The sequence below is a fragment of the Pempheris klunzingeri genome, chromosome 4 (assembly GCF_042242105.1).
Source record: "Pempheris klunzingeri isolate RE-2024b chromosome 4, fPemKlu1.hap1, whole genome shotgun sequence".
NCBI classification, from domain to species: Eukaryota; Metazoa; Chordata; class Actinopteri; order Acropomatiformes; family Pempheridae; genus Pempheris; species Pempheris klunzingeri.
This window is the reverse complement of record NC_092015.1, coordinates 12,608,495-12,634,045: the sequence shown is the minus strand read 5'-3', so window position 1 is coordinate 12,634,045 and position 25,551 is coordinate 12,608,495. Positions and strand designations below refer to the sequence as shown.

The window sequence follows — 25,551 nt, the reverse complement described above, 5'->3', positions numbered from 1 at the left end:
AGACTCATCAGGCCAGACAAAATTTTTTCCAGCTGACAGGTGTGGCCTTCTGCTTCTGCTTCAAGGTTTGACTTGTGCGCTCAAAGATGCTCTTCTGCATTCCTCGATGGTAACGACTGGTTATTTGAGCTACTGCTGCCTTCATGTCATCTCAAACCAAACTGGCTATTTTCCTCTGACCAAAGTCACTTAAATGACATTTCTTCTTCATTCTGATGCTTGAACTTCAGCAGATCGATATACTAGACTAGGGGTTGAACAGGTGTACCAAATAAAGAGGCGGTGAGTGTACCTATATGTGAGTGTGTGTGAGGGAGGGAGAGAAGAGGGAGTCAAAGGGCAAGATTCATACATAGAGATTATTGACCATCTCAAGCGCAGTATTGGCCTGATAAACGCCTTTTATCATTGAAGTTGATCACAGATAATTCACTAGTGCTCTGATTTGATATCAACTCTTCAGTCTCTTCTCAAGAAAAGTGGTTTGAGTGTTGGCGGTGACACGCAGGTGCGCAGCGCAGAGCTCGCTTCCACTTTCCCCTTGAATGAAACGGAGGCTGCAGCTTCTCTGCGCTTCTCCTCCTCCTCCTCCTCCTCCTCCTCCTCCTCACCTGCATTTCGCTCTCCAAAATGCACATGTTCTTTTCTAACTTTACAATGACATTCTGTTGTTGTGGACTGTTTCCCTGTTCGAGTCTCTGTGCGCAACACTGCGAAGACAATGACAACCGGTTTATGGAATTCTCGAGTTGATTTGCAAGGGAAATACGCACAGGCATTTTCCTCCAACGCCTGTTTTTGTTTTTTCTTTCAACTCTCTCGTATTTAAACAAATTTTGGACGACTTGTGCAACGATACACTTTGAACTTTGCCACTGGAACTCCATCAAGCTGCCGGATAAAACCGTCGGTCCAGTGCGCGTAATGCAAAGGTCCCAGTGGTTTCCGTTTGGTCGCTCTTTAGCGCGTGTGGCTCACCTCTCCATCACGGCGTATCATTAGGATACCGGGGGTGGGGCGACAGCAGCCTGTCCCGGTAAGGGGAGGAGAGAACAGGGAGCAGAGGCGGTACTTTCTCCGCGGCTCGTTTCTCGGCGCTGGAGAGTGTGGGACCAGGGCTGGAGAGACCGCCAGGGATCAGCAGAACCAGTCCAGCACGGAGCCTCGCCTGGCCGACCGCTGCGCCGTGCACTCTTCTTGGGGGGACTGCACAACATTCCTGTGAAATATAACTGCTTTTAATGGCATGTGGCTTGTAACTTTACTTCTGCTGTATTCTTTGCAAGAAGGTAGGTTGGAAATGGGTCTCTTCAAGTGTTGCTTATCTGCATGCTCTCCAGTGCGGTGCTCAAGTTGGCTGTGCGTGTTTATCAGCCAAACAGGTTCGTGCATGCTGTTGGATTGGATTGATGAAATTCTCAAAGGAGGGACAGAGAAGACGAATCAAACTCTAAATCACCTTTGGAGGAACTTTTCCATACTGTTTTTATATGGTGCCTTTCTGATAAGCCTTCATTTTCCCCCTGATCCAGTGCTCGGGCTTCTCTCACGTTCCCAGCATCTCATAATCATCAGCTTGCGGGTAGAATGATTAAAAAAAGGCTCCAAAAAGCTAATGACCACAGAATCAATATGCACTTCATCTGTGTGAGCAGTGAGAAAAACCACATAGGTCTCAAAAGTGCACAGCGCGTCCGTTAAGACGAGGGAGACGGCGGCATTTGCATTTTGCATGATGAATATGTGGAGGTGTCGTGAATATGGAGGCTGTTGAATAGAAGGAGAGGCTGATAAGGATCTGCAGGCGCGCGCACACGAATAGACGGGCGACCTCGAGCGCAGATGCTGGCCACAGCTGCAGGGTGTTTACTCGCAAAAGTCCAAGGAGGCAAAGGAGTTTAATGTATTTGCTGACTTTTTCTGTCCTGTCCCAACACATATAAGATACCCCTGTGTGTGTGTGTGTGCGTGTGCGCGCGCGTGTGCATGGTGAAGTGCGTCCCTAGGGGTTAAAGCATCCTTTTCATCAGTTCATTGTTTTTTTTGGAGGGATCACTAAAATAGTGCATAAACATCAGTTCTGTGCGTGCCGGTGTGTGTGCGCGCATGTGAGTGTGTGCGGCGGTGTGGCAACAAGGGTCAATACATTTTATGAGAGACGTGTGAACTGATGCTGGGGGTATTGAGCGCCGGCCTTTAATTTGTGGATAATGTGCTCCAGTTGGATGTTTTTAAAAGACGAGGCGATATATCAGTGTTTATTTTCTTTGATAAAATGTAGGAGTGTCAGTGGATGCAGACTCAGTTGTTATCATCCCTGGTCTAATTATTCATCCACCATTTTCTGTGGCACCAGATTCTACTGATTGGCTTCACTCTAAATACTGCAGATGGGGAAGAGAAGGATTCAGTAAACCTTTTTAAATGCAAAATCTTCTGTTTATTTGTTACATGTGAATTTCTGCCACTTCCTAACAACCGCACAACAGAAAGAAATATCCAAGATTTTATTTTCACTTAATTCACTCATGCGTTTTCTTTACGCACGCGTCTGTAAGGGGAAAAGCCTGCTTATAAACCTTATTAGTTAACAAATGTGAAATAATCTCGTGCATTTGTTCAGAATAGTGGGCAGTGCGCGTGTTTCGTGGTCCTGGTCTCCATCACTGGCCTTGGCAGTGCCCTCTGCCAGGCTGCAGCTGCGGCGAGGACTTCTGTGCTGTTTTTGTTGTATGTAATTGGATTACAGGGTCTATTTCGATTATACACACTGTACATCGCCCTGTCCCGTGACTGAACGAGATGTACTGTGTGTGTGTGTGTGTGTGTGTGTGTGTGTGTATGTGTGTGGTGAGGAGAGGGGAGGGGAGGAGGGTTGGGGGCTGCAAACAGCTACTGGAGCGGAAAGAGTGCTTGAGATGGGAGAGATGTAGATAACGCAGTGGAAAACAAACTTCCATTTCCCGATGTTTTTCAACGCCACGTTCCGCTCATCTTGCACGAATCAACTGTGATTTATTGTCTCGTGTGGCTGCTGTGTATTTTAGATGTGAGGCATTTTTAATAAACTTTATTTTAAGGGGAAAAGGTAGGTCTATTACCATACATGCATATGCATTAGTACTGCGTATTTTCCTGGCTTGGCCGCGCCTCCTAGAATGGCACACAATTCTCAGCTTATTTTATTTTTTTCTAGCATCAGTATGAAAATATGTTTCAGATCACACCACTACATATTTGTAAGAGATTTTTTTTTGTCTTTTTCCTCATCTCTTTTTTCTGTCATTAATTCGACATTCATTTGGTTATTAGTGACCGTTTGTTGCTTTGGTTTGGCTGCATATCAGCACACCTGCACCCTTGAGTGCGGAGAGGAGGGGGAGAGGAGGGGGATGGATAGATGGATTGATAGAGGGAGTGAAGGAAAGGGGGGGGGGGGGCTCATTCTTCTTTGTCATGATTTGGGAGGTTGCTTGTCATGTTATGGAAATAAAATTCAGACAAACTCATCTGAGGGCTGTGTGGGAATCTGCTGTTAGGCCTGACAGGCCAGAGCAGGGCCCGAGAAAGTGGAAAATGTCTTTAAAAATTATTGCAATGAGTATATTTTTAAATCTGTTGGAAAAAACGGCAATCATTTTGGTGTGCACTTTAAGGAGATTCAATCAGTGATTGTGCAAATTTCAAGGAAAAATGCCACGGAGTTAACGAGATGGAGTGAGAGCTCTTGCAATAATTATTTCATCAATTAATGTGATTCCGGTTTTATCCAGTTTCAGTCGACAGGGGCCCTGCAACACACACTCGACATTAAACTGAAACAGTTTGGCTTCTATATTGCGCTTGTACTTTATTTTCTTTTGTGCATTTCATGGACTAAGCATCGTTTTTCCCTTTTCCAGTAAATAATACACCGAATGTTAAGACCATTTCAATGCATGTGTGAAGTGTGAAGGGTACTTTGGGCATCTCCTCCGCTGTAAGCTCACCTGTACATAGTTCAGAGTGTTGTCTCATTCCTTTATGATGGACTCCCGGGTGCTCTTGAGACCGGCCTGAGCCGCTCATCTGCCGCGTTGCAGACCACGGGCTGTGTGTAAATTTGGAGTCAAAACAGACATAGACTAGAGGAGAAGTGCTTGGAGGGGGAGCCCAGTAATTGCGCTATGAGTCAGACTCTGGTGGCTACTAGGCTACAGCCGCACGATGCACTCAGATGTTGCGTCTGGATTGGACAGCTGAGGCTTTAGTGGCTGATGGACGTAGTATAGCAACAACTTAGGAGTTTTTACCCCCCTTTCTCTTTTTATCTTTAAATCTCACAGTATCATTTCTGGGTGAACTTCTTATTTGGGGATTGAGAAGTGTGTCGTGTGACATCTAATCCAAGAGCCACTTTTTTGGTGTGTTTAAAGGAAAGTTAAAGGGGTGTGCAGGTGAATGAGCAGAACTTGGACGGGCATAGGGTATATAGTTTGTCGTTTTATTTCCACATCTTCAATAACATGCTTTAGTATAATTTTACAAGAATTATGCCATACAGACCCCCAACATCAACTGTGTGTATATGTAAAGGTTTGTTTGTAATCAGTTTGTAATCAGTAAGAATTCGCTTACAGTCCACCCATTGCGCACATCTCCAATAACGCATGATCATTTCCAAAAGTCACACTGGATCAAAACACGAAAAGAGCCACCATATGTCTTATTTCTCCTGCTCCGAGTCCTGCTGTGCGTGCACAACCTGTCAGTTTTCTTTGAGAGTGAGAGAGAGAGAGCTCCTCAATGTAATAGCTACATGTCACTCTCAGGTTAACTCGCCTTCCTCGTTGTGCTCCGGCGAGCAAAGCCTGTTTTCATTGTCAAGTATTGGCGCTCTGCGTTTGGCATTTGAACCATGCAGCACAAACACGTCCATCTGTACAAGGCACTCAGTCTCACATTCAGTCTGAACATTTTGTTTTATTTTGAAACACAGGAAGACGTCGGCCATTCGTTGCTAGATGATGATATCTGAACTTTCATCAAAACACTCGGAGAAAATTCACCTGACAGCTTGAAGTGATTTTTTTTTCCTTTTCGCGGTTTTACAAGAGAACACATAAGTGCACGAAAGGACTTGATTCCCAACTGTTTATCATTACATAGTCATAGATCTTATTGTCCATAGCAACAACATCGTTATTTCACTAAGCTGTCACACATAAGTGGATTTTCAGAGCTCACTCAACAGGTTTTACGCACAGTAGTGTCCGGTTGCCCGGTGCCCTCTCCATTACGCACGGAGAGAGATTGACAGTTATGTCTTGAATGAGTCCAACAATCACACTTCATCAACTCTGTCTTCCACTCTGCGTCTCTTTCTCCTTTTTGGCTCACTATCAAACAATTTATGGCCCTGTCTCTGACGGAGAATAGGAAAAAAAATCATCTCTACAAATCTGACACCCACTACAACAGCGGAAGTCATCCGTTTGAAGTGGGAGATGCGAATTCAAATGCTGAAATGGCTGCCTAATATTTTACTGACACTGCATAAACTGTGTATAGGGGTTGTTTACCACCACCCCATGCGTGTGTGTGCATGCATAGTGTATTCACATCCCTAATATCATGCCATGCAGTTATTCTTTCTTGACTACAGCGTTTCTCCCAGTGAAATGACACCATGTTAGAAATTATTTCCTTTCTGTCTGCACACAAAAGCAGTGAGACACATTGTCATGCAACCCCAATGCATATCTCAATCTGGAGGCTTTGTATAGTAAATGAGCAGCACCCTCTATCAAACATGATCGTATCTATTGCCTTTTATGTTCTGCTATTTTTCTGTCGCATCCCTGCAAAGACTGTATTGCCAATGACTTCAATGCTTCAGCTGTTATTTGGCCTGAATGTGTTTTGTGTGCTGTTATCTGTAGTGCTACATGGTTTGCCACATAGAAAATCTACTTGCTATTATGAATGTATATGTGCAATCTGAAATGTATTTATATGACTTTACGTGTGTTTGAAGGGGAGAGAGAGAGAGAGAGATGCGGACGGGAGAAGGAGAGGGATTTATAGCCCTGTTTTCCTATGCACGTGATGGTATGAATCTCTGTGTGTGTGTGTGTGTGTGTGTGTGTGTGTGTGTGTGTGCTTGAATGAATGTAGATGAGACAGAAAAAGCTGCATTATGCATAGCGGTTCACCATAGGCAATATCCTTGCTTCTCCAACATACATATTCATACTCCATTTTCATATCCACTGCAAGAACAGGAAAAAAGTGCAAATGTATTTGAGTGTACAGCAAAGAAAGATTTGAGTCAAAAGAAAACCAGAAAGGGAAGCAGGTATTAAGAAAAGTGAAGGTTAAAAAAGAGGAAAAATGGAACAAATATAGAAAATATATTTTGAAGAGTTCAGCTGACAGGAAAGATGTTTCTGGGTGTTTCACCCCAAATCACTTTGACCTTCTTCATTGTAATCAATACATCCAGGCTTGAAGAAGGAAATCAAAATACGGTTCAGGATCAGATGAGTGCTGCTCCTTTGCTCCTTCTTTCTCTGCTGGGAAAAGGGTGGAAAGGGAGCCTGGGGCTATGAAAGGACTCTGATAACCATCTGAGGTTATATGTAGTCCAAATAAAGAGGGAAAACTAGGTTATTGTGCTTCATGTTATTTGTATGAGATGTTTACAGTTGATTATGATATCTGGCTGATGGCATTGTTTCTTTTGTTTCTGTGTAGTCATCTATACATTTTATTTCAATTTCATGGAAGGTCTATGATGGTCTTGTCCGCTGGAGGCCGAAATCGGTGCAGCGTAGACCGAGGCTCGCCTCTGTGTGGTTGTACACATGTGTCTTTGCGTGCAGGAGTGTGTGTTTTGTGAACTCAGTGACCTGAATTCATACCATAGGACAAAGCGATTAGCCATCGCATCATAAGCTGCTGCTTTTTAGAGGTTTTCCGTCAGAGTTTGAGGTGTTGCATCCGAGGTGTTTTGAATTTGTTTGAGGTGATTTTGGTGATATCACATGATGGTTTATGTTTGAAAAGATTTCCACTCTGGGAATCGGGACCCCTACAAGGAATGCCAGAACAAATCTGAGGGGTCAGGAGAAGATTAACAGGAAAGGAGGAAACATATATTTCTGCTGCACAACGCTTATTTATTCAGACTTTCCTCTTGTCACCATCAATTAGTTGATAATTTTACCTCTTCAGGCCTTTAGAAATGATTCTGATATAACGGGGTAACAGCTGGATGAAGGGGGTAATGAGTAGACATTGCTTCACAGGGGACAAAAGGCGAAAGTTTGCGAACCACTAATAAATGCAGTAATCTCAGGATCTCTCAGCCTTGTATGTTTTTACATGTGCAGGCATAGATCCACCATACCCACCATTTTCTCTGTGGTGAAATCAAACAATTCCATGAAGGCCATCCCATCTATCAAAAGGGTACTTGTACCCATTTGGTAGGGCTTTTGAAGGATAACATTATTTTGTAAGTACCAGTATGTGAAGGGATGATAGTAATCTGAAAACAATTTCTTGTGTAGTGATATTGTTTCTTTTGTGAGGGCTTTTACAGCTAGAATAAATTGTTTTTGTCATGAAAATATTCTGCTTCTAAAAATAGCGTTCATCATCACAGAGAAGCAGGTCACTGTCACCGGTATCATCTGTTAATAGTTTCCTCCTTATTTTCTGTGTGTGGAAACACTTCCGTGTGTGTTCCTCACCCAGCCATTCATGGTGGAGCTCTCCGTGGTGCTGAAAGTGCGGATCAGTCAGCCTGGCAGCCTGCGAGAGTGATTGACATGGATTCGAACAGTAGGATGGATTGAACTTGACCTGAATTCAGATTTTTTGAACACAGAGGATCTGCTCCAATTTTCTCTGGTAGGCAGGAGAACAATGACTCTCTATCTGCTCAGCATCTCTGCCGTGCCCCGAGCAGCGATCGCATCTTTTTCCTGCACACCTCAGCCTCTGCTGTTGGCTGAGTTTGACATCAAGAACCGAGGCAGTCATTTAACATTAACCTCTTTATCCCTTTGACCTTACCACACGCAGACACACACGCTCAGTCACTCAGTTGCATCCAAACACCTTTGCACCTGAGCACCTTTCCCCCCAAGCAGCCACCCGTGTCCTGTCTACAATATTCCACTCCTGTCTAGCACTTCTTCCGTTCCACACCCACACTTTTACACAGTAACCAGGGAAGTCGGACATCGGCCTCCCACAGCAGTGCGATTACAGAGTGGATAGACTGTGTGTGTGTTAAATGTGAAAGGAGATTATGTGGGTTTAACTCTCTGCGTCTGGCATACAAATTCCAATCACATAACATTGCCTGTCTCTGGTGTGGCAGGAAAAGACGAGAGAAAGTGTGTTTGTGTCTTGGAGAGGGTATCTGGTAAGGGTGAAAGAATGATGGCAGATGGGAAACACAAAGAAAAAGATGAGTGACACAAAAAGATAAGAGATAGTGATGCAGATGGGTGCAGGACGACAGACAATGGAGGTGAGCATGAAAATCACCTTATGTCAGTTTGGGTTTTATCCTTAATCCTTTTACTTTTGAGCCTTTGAGCCTTTTCTTATGTGATTCATTTAATTTATGTCATGCTATTAATGTCATTATGTCACTGCATGGTACTATTTATATTGGACAGAGCGGATATAAAATGGTCAACCATTCATCCATGTTGTTATTAGGTATTAAGATCTTAAAAAGGCAGCCAGTGGACCTCTGTCTGTCGTTTTTATAGCTACTTGCTAATGATATCCATTGATGTGGAGGAGCTGTAGAAATTAGAACCTAAATGACATCTGATAGTGTCTTTATATCTCCATTGATGTGCCTTAGCACCATATTTTCTCCCAGCTCAGAGCGAATTTAAGAGATAGGACTAATCCAGGCATTGTTGACACAATCCGGGAAAAGGGATTAATTAAGTATCATTGTCTGAGAAGAAACTTCTCTGGCCCGGGGTGCAGCGTCTTCCCCTGGCCTCCAGCCAAGCTGAGCTCAGCACTTCTTTACACTCCTCTACATCCCCTCCACCCCCCACACAGCAAACACACACACACACAGAAACGCACAGATCTTCAAAGACGCCTCGCTACCCCGCTCTAAACTGGAAGAAGGCGTTTGAAGGAGAGGATATATGGTGGTCGGTCTCCCCTAGGACAACTTATCTGGCAGCAGCTCTTCATCTGTGCCACAATACCATTGTTTTACAGCAAATGTCTGCGCTATTCAGCCCCTCGTATAGCTACAGACAGACAACTATATACAGTAGATATGATAGACTTAAGCAGGTCTAAGAACTGCAGCTGTTTGCTATTCCTGAAAGACGGAGGGTATCAACAGAAAAGATGAAGGTGGCGAGGGGTCGAGTTATGTGACCCGTTTTCCCCTCCGATTGAGAGGCAGATTTCCAAAGGGCTCTTTGGACACATATATTAGATTAGAGATATTAGGATAATGCATATGGGATGAGATGGATGACTGCAGTTTGGCACACAGTTGTTTGGGTTGAGGTGACCTGAGTGCCTGTGGATCCTGCTTGTATACTGTATGTGGGCGTCTGTCTAAGTTGTGTTAGATCAGGTAGTATTTTCAGTAATATTCCACAGTGAGTCATGCTCACCTTAAAATCTATTCCAGTGTATTGACTCATAAAATAACAAATAAGTAAACTATTGTAAGTGTTGTAAAAAGTCTCTAGAACATACTGCGCCTAAAAACAACAATACAGCATAAGGAAAAACTCTTTCCTTCCTTTTCCTTCTTTGTTCAAATGTGTTTGCATTCTCTGCATTATATGGCATGGTACACAACTGTGAAGACATTTCATTAAATAATGAACAAAGAATATTCATCTTGTTAAAACCAAGTAGTTAGTTGGCAAATCTGCACATCTCATATCATGATCGTATATTGTACAACTTAGTACCTCAGCAGTCTGTCAGTTCAACACAGTTTTACTAAAGAGACAGAAACACTAAATATTGTTGAGCAGTACTTTTGCTAAGCTCTCCTTTTAGTAAACGATAACTGCATTTGTGAACATAGTGTGTTAATACTTTGTATCTGCATTGTGTTGTTTCATCCTTAAGTTGCATAAGTAAGCTGAATTGGTAGGTTAAGTGTTAAATTTATTCTTCCATTGTATTTTTTTTTATACACTATGTTATTTAATTCAATGTTTAGATTTATTTTATGGTCAGTGATAAGGATGCCAGTAATGTCGCAGTGATGCACTGTGATGCTCCCTCTCCTCATACCTGTCTGATATGAATGTTGCCTGTAAGTCTGACTAACTCTGTCTCCCTTTCTCTCATCCTAACAGTCAACAGTGAGGATGTTGTCTCTACGCGGCTGTACTTTGTGAACGCCTCCCTGCAGCGGGTGACCTTCTCCAGCTCGGTGGGGGTGTCCCTGCCCTGCCCTGCGGGCGGCGCCCCCCATGCCGTCCTGCGTTGGTACCTGGCCGCCGGAGACGACATTTACGACGTGCCCCATATCCGCCACGTGCATGCCAACGGCACCCTCCAGCTCTACCCCTTCTCCCCCTCAGCCTATAACAGCATTATCCACGACAACGAGTACTTCTGCACTGCTGAGAACCAAGCAGGCAAGATTCGTAGCCCCAGCATCCACATCAAAGCAGGTGAGGGTGGGACACACCACGCCAATGGCCAAAGGGATTTTGTCATTTCCAGGGGAACTTCACTAATTTGTCTTACTAACCGCATCAGTACTGAGATGTTTCTTAGGTCTCTGCCTGTATTTTCAAGGTATTTTGAATTGTGACAGTACCTGAGTTTATTACATTGACCAAATGAGGTGGGGGGTAGTGGCGTGGCTCTATGTTAAGCTAGCCAAGTCGCATCTCCATTTGGCTTGCTAACGCCACTAAGAGTGACATGGAAAGCCTCCAAAAGTTGGTGGTGTTAACATTTTGTTCCCACTTACGTCAGATTACTGTGAAATCATCATCAAATGGGGTGGAGTCGGCACAGGTTTTAATCGGCATAGCTGACAACATTCCTGTGGACGCCGCCGGATACAAACCTGGGATGTTGTCATTCACAGTTGGCACCTTAACCCCAAAGCCAATAGGGTCTTTCATTTGACTTTAAACACCCACATCTTTTAACGCCACATCTCCAGTTTGTAGACTTTTAAAAATTAGTTTAACGTCAGCATTGTTTTTTCAAACTTTGAAAAACTCCTTGCCAAACTATTATGCACGCAATGTACTATTGTGTGCAGCACAATATACAGAAGGATCTGTATGATATACAGCCATGACGGCACTACTTAGCTACAGCCCAGCATCTGTAAATACGGTCACCCAAACGGCAGTCATATTGGCATCCTACACCTACAACTTCTCTCAGTGGGGGTGAAGTGTCTCAAAGCGCAGTGTCTTGACCCTGTGTATTAAAAATCCTGTAGAAGACCGACACACAGCCACGTAGACATTTGGTTTGGTGACCTGTCCACACTCCCTGCCAAGGTCAAAGCTGGAGAGAGGAGCTGAACACACTGAGGGAAGGTGTTAATGCTCTTTCTCACACTCACACACACACACACACAAACATCACAAACACATGCACATGACCTGTGATACACACTGGATACACGTGTATACAGCAAACATGCACACATGTATGCTCACATGCATATGCACACGCACGCACCCACACACACACACATTTACATGCACACCAGCCTGTGCGTAGCTCATGCCAGCAAGCCTCCTGTCTCCCAGTCTGTCCATCTGTCCACGGACTGGAAAGTCCCCTAACTACACACATGTACACACACACACACACACACACACACACACACAAACATAGAGCCATTTTCATCAAGCTGGCTCTTGGTGTTTAGTTGCCAGCTCTTTGTCAGGGTGTTTGGCAAGAAAATTTTGGAGAGTCAGCTACAGACATGGAAAGATGTGAACAGAATTGTGAAAAAAAGTGGATTTTCAGGTCATGGTAATAGCCAGGCAGACATTTTGACTGTGTTGATCAATCCTGCATGATAAGACCATCAGCAGTTCTCTACCCCACACATGGATATGAACAAAATGATTCTCCAAAATGCTGCCGGATTCTCTTCCTCACTACCATACACACACACACACACACACACACACACACACACATATATATGTACACACATATAAACACACCCACATGGCCTGTGTGGTCCCTAGAGGAGTCCAGTCCCTCCAGCGTGAGAGTGACCTTCTAGCCAGCCTCAGTGTTGGGATGACCTTCCCGCCCAAATAATTACAACAATTAATCAATTAAATGCTGAGGCAACCACAACTCCACAGCTCCATAACCAGGGCTCGCGTGCATGTGTGTGCACCTCATTACCTCCAGAGTCCTACACAACACACACACACACACACACTCACTCTCACACACACACACAACCCTGCAGTTGCCATGGGCGACAGAGGCGTGAGCGCTAGGGTGTGGCATGCCCTGTCTCAGGTGGCGCAGGAGAATGATGACAGCTGACAGTTCGCAGTGTGACACCCCCCCAAAAATCTGCCCCACCCCCACTCCCCCGCGCCATCCGTCTCGTTCTCCCTCCCTCTCTCTCTCTCTCTCTCTCTCTCCCCCTTGTCTTCACATCTCTCTCTATCCCTCTCCCTCTTTCTCACCCTCTCCCATGCATGCTGATTGTGGTCCAATAATAGCACTAGCACCTGTCTGGATAGCTCTGCATTTATGAAAATCACTATGTGGGGTGCTTGTTTTCCTGTACAGGTTTTTATTTGGCTCTCTCATTGCTACTTATCTAGTTTTCTTCATTTATTTTTACCTAAATTTCTTTGATTCCGTCTTTGTAAATACCAATCTATTGCAGATATTTATTTTTCAGTTTAAAACAAATTAGTCTGACAGCCATTAGTTTCCATTCTTTTTTGTGTGGTATAAAAATCAACTAGAAAACTTTTCAAACTTGCTTGAGTTGAGTAATTCATTACACCAAACATAATGTCTGCATAATTTTGTCTTGCTATTGTTACATGGTAACAGTTACGCAGTTTGAAGTCCAGATTGATTTGTCACAACAATTAGATAACTAGGACAAAAATGAAAGCAGACGTGACTGTGATGTATTACATAACAAGTACATTTCAAGAGTCTGCCATACTATGTGGAAATTAATTGAATCAATGGATGCTTGGAAGGAAAATAGCGTGCCCTATGATTTGAGGTGAATGGGTTTAACATGCAAAATCACAAGTGAGGTCTTTAAACAAGACAAAAAGATACAATGAATTAAAACATTTATTTGCTTGCTTGTCATCTGTTTTTTTTTTTTTGATTACCCCATTACTTACCCCATATTCTTCCTAGTGCTACGTGTGCTTCAGGATGTGTTCATGTTCATGATGGATTCTTTTGCACTAATGGTAATTATTATGATTATATAGCTATTTCACTTACTCTTTAAACTGATTACTGCAGATCTACAGTCAGGTGTAGAAAAAAATGTATTCTAATGATGTTAGGTTTTGAAAGAATAGTAGACAAAAAAATTATATCCCATTGTAGTTGTTTTAATTCCTTAGTTCTTTTGTAATGTCCTACTTTCTTGGCTGACTGAACCCTGGTTAAAAAAAAAAAACAGCTACATATATTAATGATTTGTTATATATATTAATGAATTCTATGTAATTATGCTCAGAATAATTTCTGAGAAATGCATTTGTTGGTAATTTTACTTCTACTACTACTTCTAACTGTACTCATCCCTGGTGACTGGGCTGTTTTTTGACACTGAATTATGTCTAACACATTATCTCCACTTGTTCATTCTTTCAGACGGATTAGGGAGGCAATCGGTTGGGTTTCCAAGAAAACCTGTCAGTTGTCAAACCTGCTATTATCAAAGAAAAAAGCTGAGAAAATCAATTTCACGTGGACAAAAAGACTCGGTATTAAGGGATTTTTGTGAATTGGATCCTAACCCCTAAAGCAAAGCTTTTTTGTGTGTGTATCATAGCCAGCAGTTTGGCAGCATGTATAGCCTCAGGAATCAGACCTTATTGTATTTTAAGGATTAACTCTCCTCTTACATCTGAACATCTTCTCCCCATGCATTCTGCATTTCTTCTTCACTTTCCATTCTTGAGGATACACAAATAATTTTCACTTTTAGTAACAAGCTTAAAGACCCAATGACAGATGTGTCATAACTCTCAAAATGAAAGCACACTTTTTGCGCATACAATTAGTATTGCAGTCATTTCTGCAAGAAACATATTCCGCTCGAATCTGAGGGTTTCATTTTTTTGTGCATCATATACATCCTTACACAAAGTTTAGAAAATGAAATGAGAACACCTGTTCAGTGAGCTCACCTGATCTCCCTCTTGTCCCGACTAAAACACACAAACCTGTCCTTACTGATACAGTAAGAAGGGTCCCTGAACCCTATACACTAGGACTGTGCTGTTCTTCTGCTATTCATTCAATAATGAAACCTGCATTCATTATTTTCTCCTGTATTTGATTATTTTTCTCCTTCTCTATCTTCCTCCTCCTCTGTGTTTTTGCTGCTTGCTTTATGAATAAGTAAATGCAGTATTTGGTTTCCCCGTCGTTAATTATTGAAGCGACAGTGATACAAGACTTGCCTCCCAGTGCGCCCAGTGCACCAGACCCATGTTTTAGCTCGTTCCTAGGCAACCAGGCTGCATATAGTCAGGCATCAGTAACATCCTAATGATTCTGCTGCGCATGCGATGAGGGGGAGTGCAATTTACACACAAATCAGTTGGGCTACCATTTGTATCCTGTCACAAGGCTTAAAAGAATGAATATGTAATGTTTTTTTTTTTTTTCTGTGTCTTTCATATCTTGGAAGAGGAACGTGTGTTAAATGACAATGCCATCACAACAGTTGCCTCTTCTTGGAGCTGGTTATACGGTTGTGTACAAGGGCATGCTGCCATACTGGACTTATTTGACTGATTTTAATGGCGAGAGAAGTGGTTGAACGGCACTCTCTTAGAAGTTACCAAGTAAAGGAGAAACTGAGGTCAAAGCACAGAAAGTACAAACCTGAGGTGACCTTGACTGAATTTGAACCTCTGCTGAATTGACTCGTGATGTCCGTCATTATTGTACTTAACGTTTACAAGCTATCAGGCTGGTTATATACACTCTATATAAGAGGCACAGTGGGCATTGGGGATCTTCTCTGCTATTGATGAGAGGCAGCAGGGTCAATCAGAGAGTAAATAAAAGATTGAAAGAGGTGGCTCGGCCACAGCAGCCGTGGCTACTCAGTCAATCCTGGTTATTGATCTGCAGGTAGATGGCATCAATGAGAAGCAGGGGCTGTTTAAGTGAAGAATTGAAATGAAGACTTGATTGGAATTATTTGTCCTTTAGCTTTGACTTGTTTACAAATGAGGCTTCAGCTCACATTAGCGGACTCTGTGTCAGGTGACCAAAGTGAGAATTGATAACCTCTCCAGAGGATATCTTACTGCAACCATTAATTTAGCTGAGCTACAAATCAGCATCAGTAACACCACAAATGGTATACTGAAGACCCCAAATCCAATGTAGTAAATCTCTATGTCTGGCATAGTTGCAAATATAAGGTTAAATTTCAACAGTGTTGAAAGAGTAGTCCCTAATCTACTCCAGTCTTGGCTCCTTCACAAGTCAGGAAAGAAGAAAGAAAGGGTCCAAGGTTCAGCCAATTATGAAAAAGTAGAACAGTGTAAAAGCAATGGACGGAATCAGACAAAGACTTGAGAGATTAAACCTCGGACCTTAAGGTGAAAGACTCCCCACCATTTGGACAAGGACATTGGCTTCGGTTCCACTGGGTTCCAGTGACAGTGGCGGCTGGCATAAAGCATTATTAATGACCAAGGAAACTGGCCTTCAGGCTAGGTGTTAATTATATCACTGGAGAGCTGGGGGAGAGAGCGAACACACAGGAGGGTGGGGCCACTCCCTGTGTTTGTGTGTGTGTGTGTTTTACATTGTTAAACCATTACTGTCCTCATTTCTAAGGGAAGCCTGGTTGAATAGCAGTGATAGATTGTGTTTGATTGTGATGCCAGAAACACTCCATAACATCAGGCTTCAGATCCAACCTGACTATATATTTTTTTCTCATCGTACTCATGTCAGGCAGTTTAATTTTTGTATATGTCACCGTTACCGGAGTAACATTTGGCAACGCCTCTTTATACAAATGAGATCAGGTGTTCGGCTCAGTTCAGCTCACAAAGCACAGGTCAGTGTTCATTCAGTCAAGCAAGCATGCCCTTGAACTACCTGTCTCCCCTCTTCACCAAAATAATCCATTAGTTTAATTTCACTTTACTTAATTTATTTAATGAAAATGTATTCTCTGATTCAGCATTTCACATTTTCTCACTAATCTAAATGTGACAGAGTTAACTGGAGAGATAATTTTGTTAGCTACAGGCTACTGTTTTCATCATTAAGCCTGTCTTAATCACTACCATCCTTTCTGTACACTGGCACAGATTCACAGCCTAGTGCTCTGCATGCCATGTGCAGGGGGTGTGTTTTTGATGCCTGGCGCCTGCATGTGACAGGTCCATCGGCCGTGAGCAGCCCTCCACTCCTCGCCGTCTCATAGCATCTGTGGCATTGTTATTTAAAAGGCCAAGGGCCACTCACTGCGGATCCCCTTCAACGCAGCTCTGTGTCAACCCTCCTTACTATCATAGTGTGACTTCCAGTCCGGGGCTAAAGAGAGAAACCTTGGTTTGATGTGGTTGAACAGGACACCAGAAATTTTTTTTTTACCGCTTTTACTAAGAGTTAAGGATGTCAACTTTACAGTGTCAACATCCAAGTCAAGAAGAGTGAATTGTTACTTTTATACAGTGCTGAAACCATTAATCAATTGGCAGATTGACAGAAAAATTAATCACCAACAATTTTTGTTTAAGTCACTTATTGAGCAGAAATGCCAAATATGTGATGGTTCAAGTGTAGCAAATGTAAGAATTTGATGCTCGTTTTGATGTCACAACAAATCTTTGGGTTTTGGACAAAACAAGCTGCATGAAGATGCCACTTTCAGCTCTGGGAAATTTGAGTGAGAGGTGTTATTGCCACAATTTATTTTGCTGAAGTGCAATGTTGCATGGTGACACCACAACCACCAATGATTTGGTATCCTAAAGGCCTAAAATGGCAATGAATTAATCTTTGCAACTGTGAAGATTTGATACTTTTCTGTGTTTTATATCCTTATAAATTGCATATTTTTGTGTTTTTGACTGTCGGTCTGATAAAACAAGAAATTTAAAGACAATCATGGGCTGTTAGAACCTGTGGCATCCTCTGATGACCAGTTGTCTGTTAGTAACTTTCACTTTCACCACTTTGTCACCTGTTAAAACTAATGATCAAGGTTTGCTGAGCCTGACTCTCCCTTTCTGAGACATTTACTATCACCACCAGCCAACATCCTTCCACTGACTAACTTCAGCTCCTCTCTCCACACACCAGTGTTCAGGGAGCCCTACACAGTCCGTGTGGCCGACCAGCGCTCCATGCGGGGTAATGTCGCTGTGTTCAAGTGCCTCATCCCCTCAGCTGTCCAGGAGTACGTCAGCGTGGTGTCCTGGGAGAAAGACACCGTCTCCATCGTCCCAGGTAGGAAATTCAGCCGATGACATTCAGTTAAGGTTCTCCAAAAACACAAACTAAGTCAGTCTGCAGACAAATCCAGCCCCACATCGACGTTGTGTTACTGTCCCTTTGCAAATCTGCCTTTCCCGCTGAAATGTACTGTCAGTGCAACTCCATTCGGCCATTTGAGTTATATTTGGCTGAGTGCGTGCTCGCTGTGTTTGATCAGATGGTGAATAATAATGGAAAGCAAATGATCTAATGTCATTCCAATATGTCAGTGGACTCAAGAACATTTGCCCTCAGAGAAATGAGAAATCTCTCCTGTTATTTTTAGACTGAGTAAATCCCAAACCACAAATACTGACTTCTGTCAGTGTTTTAAAAATGTTATTTTCCCTCAGATTTCTTTGTAATGAAGATTTTCTCCTCGTTTGCCAGGTTTGTGACTGTTGACAGACCTTAATCAATACTAATCAGTTTAACTTTGTCACTGACATTCCCCATTTTATCAGTGGGAGAAGATGGAGGAAGGTTTAAAAAACAGTCCAATCATTCAAAAAAGAAGTCTGATGACATGGCCCCTGCCTGGCACATCCCTGGCTCCTCACTCTCTATCTGACACTGCTGTGGTTAATAGCTGTGTTACAGGGATAAATCAGGCATTAGTAGACTTGTGTCTAGTGTGTGTGTGTGTGTGTGTGTGTGTGTGTGTGTGTGTGTGTGTGTGTGTGTGTGTGTGTGTGTGTGTGTGTGTGTGTGTGTGTGTGAAGAGAAGGACAGAGGGTTGTATGTGGGCGAGGTGGGGGGGGGGGTCTAATTTGATGAGTGATAGATCTGTTTAGCTGCTCATCACAGTCACCCAAAAGACAGGAGCCACACCTCTAGGGCTCTGCTGTGTCTGGAGCTGCTCTCTCTGCTTCATCTGATCTTCTGTTCAAATCATGCAATGTTTAACAGAGGAACGATGATATCAGTTTGAAACTGAGCCTGCTACATGCGGCTGTATGCCATGTCTGTGTGTGTGTGTGTGTGTGCGTGTGTGTGTGTGTGCGCAGGCTTGTGCGGTGCAGTGTTAACATTTGCTCCGTGGAGCAATGGCAAATTGCAGGGTGTCAGATGAGACTGTTTAGGTCAGATGATACGTATTGCTCCCACTGCCCCTTATCTTGCTCTCTGATACCGAGCACCCCTTTCATCTCTCTCAATAGTGTGTGTATAGAGGTGTGTGTGTGTGTGTGTGTGCGTGTGTTAGTGTGTCTCTTTGTATGGCTCTGTCCTTCACACAGGAGCACTCATTGATCCAGCACAGCTGTAGTGTGTGTGTGTGTGTGTGTGTGTGTGTGGCCTGAGGGGGGTTTCCAGTCTGGATCGATAAAGCTTGCTGTTGGATTCCCCTCTCTCTTGTCACGGATCCCTCAGTGTGAGAGTGGTGAGACCGGGCCAGTCTGTCTGACAGTAAAACATGCACATATGAGCAAGCAAGAACATGTGTGTGAACATGCACACACACACACACACACACACACACACACACACACACACACACGCAAACACATGCAAACACACACACATATTCACATGAGCAGCTTTCCATGGCTAAGCTGATCAGGACAAGTCATCCATATGCTTTAATAAATAAAAACTGTAATATGATTTTCCCTATTAACATTTGACATATTGCAATACAGTATGATTACAGAATATTCTTATCAATAATTGAACGTAAATTTTGGATAAAGTTGTATATATAATATCTGCTTATTTATTGGAAGTAGATCTACTGTAAATACTGTAAAATACTGTATATTCTTGGAGTGTAAAAGTTTTCAGAAAAATACTTGGCTATTTGGCTATTAATTATTATGATAATCAACTGATCATTTCACTTATTTTTAAGCAAAAAATGCCACAGAACCAGATGCTTGTTTTGGCTTCTCCGACGTGAGAATTTTCTGCTCTGACTCTGTTTTGTCGTTTAATCAAGTGAGACAAGACGTGAAGATGTGACCTTAGTCTCTTGAATTTTATTAGACATTGTATAAACAAAATGATTAATCAACTAACCCATAACACAATCGTTAGGTTATTCGATACTAAAAATGATCGTCCTACAGAACACCGTCTGAATTTGCATTTGAAAAGGTTTGTGAGCTTTTTGTTTTCCATCATTCTCTTTCTTTCTTTCTCTCTCTAGTGCTGATGAATGGGTCTTATTAGTAACACAGTGCTCCTCTTCTTCTTTCCGTCCATCTTTGGCTCGAAGCCTCCTCTCATCTCTTTCCCCTCCCTGGTACAGACTGGTGGCCTGTGTCAGCATCACGGCCACACACACACACACACACACACACACACACACACACACTCACGCACTGAGTCCACATGTGCGCCCCTCCTACCCCACTACACTCCACCACACACCTCATCCATCTATCCATCCATCCATCCATCCACTCCATCTATCAGATCCTGGTGGCATGTACAGCTTTCTCTCTTTCGATAGCACTCGAGATGCTCTAGTGGTTTGCCATTTATTAGAGACAGTGTATGCCAAGGTATTGGTTTGACAGGATGACACATGTCACACAGACAGCCGTGTTGGTCAATAAAACTGAGTTTCATTGGGCTTTGATGAAGAGGCAGGAGGGTGTTTGCTGACAGCTGGCCTCACTGCGAGACGACCCTGCCTGGGTGTTGTGTCACTATTTGACAGCCAAATCTGTTTGCGTTGAGGCCCGTTCATGGAGCCGTGTGCGTGTGTGCGTGTGCGTGTGTGTGTGTGTGTGTGTGGGGGGGGGGTAGACAGATAGATAGATAGACAGGCAAACAGAGGAGGGCTTTGTGTGTTGACTGGCTATCCTGGTTTTTACTCCCGTGTCTTACCTCCCCTTCTCTTGCTATCTCTCTATCTAGCCATGTCTCTCCCTCTAATTGATGGTTTGCTGTTGTTGCCGTTGGTTAGAAAATTAGCATTTGTTTGCTTGTCAGTTAAGGAACTGAAAGAGGATGCTCTGTTGACGGATGTGTATGAAGGAACTTCATCTGTGTGTGTGTGTGTCACTTTGTTAGTATCCATCTCCTCCTCCAGTTGGAGCTTAAAACAGTGTGAGTTTTATCTGGTCACCATGGTAACGGGTGCGAACCGGCGGGCGGAATGAGGAAGGTGTGAGGATGCATCGCTGCCTGATTTTTATTAGTGCATCACCATGGCTCAGCTCTGCCACACACACACACACACACACACACACACACACACACACACACACACACTCACACAGACACACACACTCACACAGACACACACACTCACACAGACACACACACCAAACAACACACACACATAGCTGCATATTTATTTCATACACTTCAGTGACAGGTAGTGTAGATATACATGTCATCACTGTCAGGAGAATGACAAGTGTAGAGATAAACCTTAGAAACCTTTTTCTTTCTTTCTTTCTTTCTTTAACAAGAATGTCTTGTGTATGTTGAATGTGTATCATGACTATGATCCAATATATCGTTATTGAACTCTCAAACATCAGTACATGGTATCAACCTCCTTTAGCCAAGCTAAGATAAAAATGCAGAAATTTGATTGGACCTATTCACAGGCCTGTTCATGATTTTTGTCATTACCTATGACTAACTCTATGATAAAATCATTTTTTACGTGTTTTATTTTGTGTTATGTTTAACCAGATTGAATCTTTGCTGTAAAATTTCACACACTGTGACATTAGAGATCGTTTTTTTCTTACAGATGCAAACATCACGCTTGTGTGAATCATATTACAAACTGTGGTTGACTGCATTAAACTGGTGACACAGAAACATGCTTTATTGAATGTTGAAGAAAAATTGACAGTGTGAGTCATATTACAGCAATGACTCAGGCTAAGGAATTTATACCTTTGCCATACAATGGAAACAATATTTCTAAAATGTAGCAGACTGGCTAAAACTTAACAGCTATTAAGTTTTAGCCAATCTGCTACATTTTAGAAATATTGTTTCCATTTTAGGAGCAAATGCATATAAAATGGTATACTAATATTAATCATAACTTGTTCACAAGTTCCTGTGGATCGAGTCATTGATTGGGAGAGATTGGGAGAGCATCAAGGCTGATGAGGGTTTGGAAAAGTGTGACGTCTGTGTTTTTGCATTCATTGATTGAGGTTGTTTAATCCCCCTTCTCTTTCACACACACTGCCTCTCTCTCTCTGTGAAGTGTAGCGTCACCACAGCTGCTGCAGCTTCTGTCCCAGTCTCCATTTTGTGGCCACTCTGCAGAGGCCCCATACACTCTCTGCCCCTCTGTCTGCCCACTCTTCTCTTAACTTCATCACTCTCTCATCCTTCCTTTCTAGAGGCACTTATTAGGAGATGGTGAAGTGACAAAGCATCATCTTTTGCCTTCCACTCCATCAAACCTGAAAGTGAACAACAGATAGGCACAAAAAATGGCAGAATAGGCAGAAAATGAAAGACAAAGTGGTACAAAAGCATGACATGCTAAATTATGCAGATGGCAAAGTGGCATAGGATGGAGGGATGATGGAATGAGGCTGGTAGGTATATGAGGACATATGAGAGGATGGGCAGATGGACAAAGAGAGAGGTGTGTGTGTGCCTGGTTTTCTTGCTGTCCCCAGCACCCCAGGGAGGCAGAGGAGGCCAGGGGCTCCAAAGCCGCTGTGTCTTGCCATTAAAGATGCATCTGACAAGTGCTTAATGCCCCCCACCTACCCTTTCTCCTCCATCTCTCTTTCTCTTTTAGACTTTTTTTTATTCATTCCTGTCCTGACCATTAACCATTACACACAACGTGCGCATCTATGTGTTTTTGTCTTTAGGATTGTGGCCGTTTGTACCGAGTGTGAGGGGTGGGGGTGGAGGGGGGGCATGGGGAGGGGAAATAGGTGGTGTTTACTTATTGATGTGTGTTTATGGGCTGTGGTGTGTGTGTGTGTGTGTGTGTGTGTGTGTGCGTGTGCATGCGTGTGTGAACCTGGCAGTGACTCGTGTTAGGTTGGGTTATTTATTCAGCACTCGTGTTTGGATGTTTTACAGAGAGAACAGGTGCAGAGCGACTCTGAGCGCGCTCTGTTTGAGCGGACTGTGTGTGTGTGTGTGTGTGTGTGTGTGTGTGTGTGTGTGTGTGTGTGTGTGTGTGTGTGTGTGTGTGTGTGTGTGTGTGTGTGTGTGTGTGTGTGTGTGTGTGTGTGTGTGTGTGTGTGTGTTAGTGAGACAGACAGACAGACAGACAGACAGACAGACAGACAGACAGACAGACAGACAGACAGACAGACAGACAGACAGAGAGAGAGTTTAAGACACAGTGGCATTCACTGCTGTCCAGGCACTGATAGGGCTGCAGTGTGTATCTGAGTGGTTGATATGATTTGAGTGTTGAAAGGAAATGAGGATTTGTAGCTTTTAAGATCCACTGAGACATAATTGTTGACACTATTTGTGAAGAGAGAGAGATAGATAGATAGATAGATAGATAGATAGATAGAAAGATGGACACTGAACATGCACAGGAACATGGATGTTCTGTGTTGAGATTGAAATGGCGAGAGAGATGGAGGGAGATTGAAGGAGGGAGGGAGGTAGGAAGTGAGACAGGGCTGTGCACGAGGAGAATTTCAATGGCACTCCAATCATGCAGGCAGTCTCGTTAGCCCAGGGAACATTTGCATAGCGCTTCGGCGAATTCATTTGGCCTTACTCAGAGAAGATGGCTCCCTTTCCTCTCTGCTAGTTAGTTATTCATTAACCGCTCACAGCCAAGGTGTGCGCAAGTGTATGCATGCGTCTGCGTGTTTGTTTGTTTCTGCACTGCCGGCCAACATGCTTTTAATTTTATACTGTATGGTACTTGTCGTTTGGGGATGAGATCGGTGTTCGCCGTGTTTGCAGCGTGGTGGTGCGTCTGCATCTTTCTGACTGAATGGATACGCCTCATCTCATATCCTCCTGCATATATACTTACAATAGTAGTGCAAGTACATGCCAGCAGACAGAATTGCTGTCAGATATTTTGCCAAATGCAGAACCGACGTCAGAGCATTACTCATCACCCACCATGATCTCTTTGCCAACACCCTCTTCCTCAAACAGTGATGCTGTGCCTCAACTTTGTGTATCATTGCTGCATTCCTTCTCCTCCAGGCCAATGAACTAATTAGGGGGAAAAAATACATGATGGGAGCTGAGACAATCAGATCTATACTTGAGGCCATCACTAATGGGGATCATGACTTGCCTTAAAAAACACGTCACTTGTAGGGTGTGGTAAGAAAGAGTGTGTGTGTGTGTGTGTGTGGGTGGGTGTGTGTGTGTGTGTGTGTGTGTGTGTGTGTGTGTCAGGGGTGCTGGGCGTTGGGGGAGGAGGACGGTGTCAGCGAGGAAGCACAGCCAGTAAGTGAAGATGACACACATAATGAAGAATACAGTGGATGTGTTATTCTAATTATCCCACTGACACTGCCTTGCAATCTAATGTTGTTTGACAGTGCACAACAACCATGGTGTAGAAGTGTGTGTGTGTGTGTGTGTGTGCATGGGTGTGTTGTGCATGAATTTGCAAGCAAGCCTTTGCTAGAGTCTGACAGTGGTTGTCACATCTGCCTGAGCTAAAATGTGAATTTGTTTAGTGTGCCCTTTCCTAAAGATAACAGTTATACAGCTTGGTCAGTACGTAGACACAGACGAAAAGTAACCACATCCCCAACATTATTCGATGCTCCTTTTTCCTTAAATGTATTAATAGGAATGTTCTGTGACTCTATCTAAAAAGTTATTAGATTATATGTTGGCTTTAAATCCATCCATTTTCTATACCGCTTATCCGTCAGGGTCGCAGGGGGAGCTGGAGCCTATCCCAGCTGACTTCAGGCGAGAGGTGGGGTACACCCTGGACTGGTCGCCAGCCAATCACAGGGCCACATACAGACAGACAGACCACTCACTCTCACAGGGCAATTTAGAGTTACCAGTTATCCTAATGTCTTTGGATTGTGGGAGGAAGCCAGAGTGCCCGGAGAGAACCCACACTAGCATAGGGAGAACCAAACCGGGATTTGAACCCTGGACCTTCCTGCTGTGAGGCAACAGTGCTAACCACAGCACCACCATGCTGACCGCTTTAAATGGCAAATACTCTTTAAATCGAATGCAGTTTAGGCATTTTTTTAGCCAGTTTCTTTGGTGAGAATTATCTGGAAAATCTAAACTAAAAATGATCTGTGAAAATAAACTTTAAAGGTGCCCTGTGGAGTTTTCTCGTAACCAAAAAAAGTTAAATATGTACATGTGTATGTTGCTGTCCAAATCCACTTGTGTGTATCTTAAAAGCTCACAAACTCATTCAGTCTTTGTTTTTGCTCATCCCTCATAAAACATTTTCAGTAATAATTTACAAAATCCAAGCTTTTTACAGACATGTTAACTAGCTTGCAGTCTTCTACTTCATTACCTTTCTTCATGCATCACCACCAGCCATGGGTATGTTGTGAATTGTGCAAAACTACAAACAAAACTGGGACACACCCGTAAACATTGGTTACATAGTGCAAAACAGTAGTGGTCTAAACTCCACAGGGAGTCTTACAGTAGATATTATTTTATCATTTGTTTATTTACAAGCACTGTTGTACAAATATCTTGATGCTATTGTTTCTAGTTGCCACTGAACATAGTGCAGGGTGTATGTTGGCCTTTTCTGGCCCATGATCCTATTTTTAGCAACCAGAAGACCTCTGTAATTAGAGAGTTGTCAAGTTATACAAGGTAGTATCAATGTGACTGTGTGAGTACGGCTGTTCTATTTTCTGGTGCATGAGAGGAACCTCCTGGGCTTAT

The 25,551-nt window shown here is 43.1% G+C and overlaps 1 protein-coding gene across 1 annotated transcript in view; it reads left to right on the top strand.

Moving 5' to 3' along the window:
* The first annotated feature begins 1,246 nt into the window (after window positions 1–1,246).
* Window positions 1,247–25,551, top strand: part of dscaml1 (Down syndrome cell adhesion molecule like 1) — a 91,098-nt gene continuing 66,793 nt past the window's right edge. Inside the window, exons 1-3 of the mRNA XM_070829078.1 lie at window positions 1,247–1,289; window positions 10,359–10,679; window positions 17,557–17,703. Coding sequence (XP_070685179.1) covers window positions 1,247–1,289; window positions 10,359–10,679; window positions 17,557–17,703 — 511 coding nt within the window. The remainder of the gene's footprint in view (window positions 1,290–10,358; window positions 10,680–17,556; window positions 17,704–25,551) is intronic.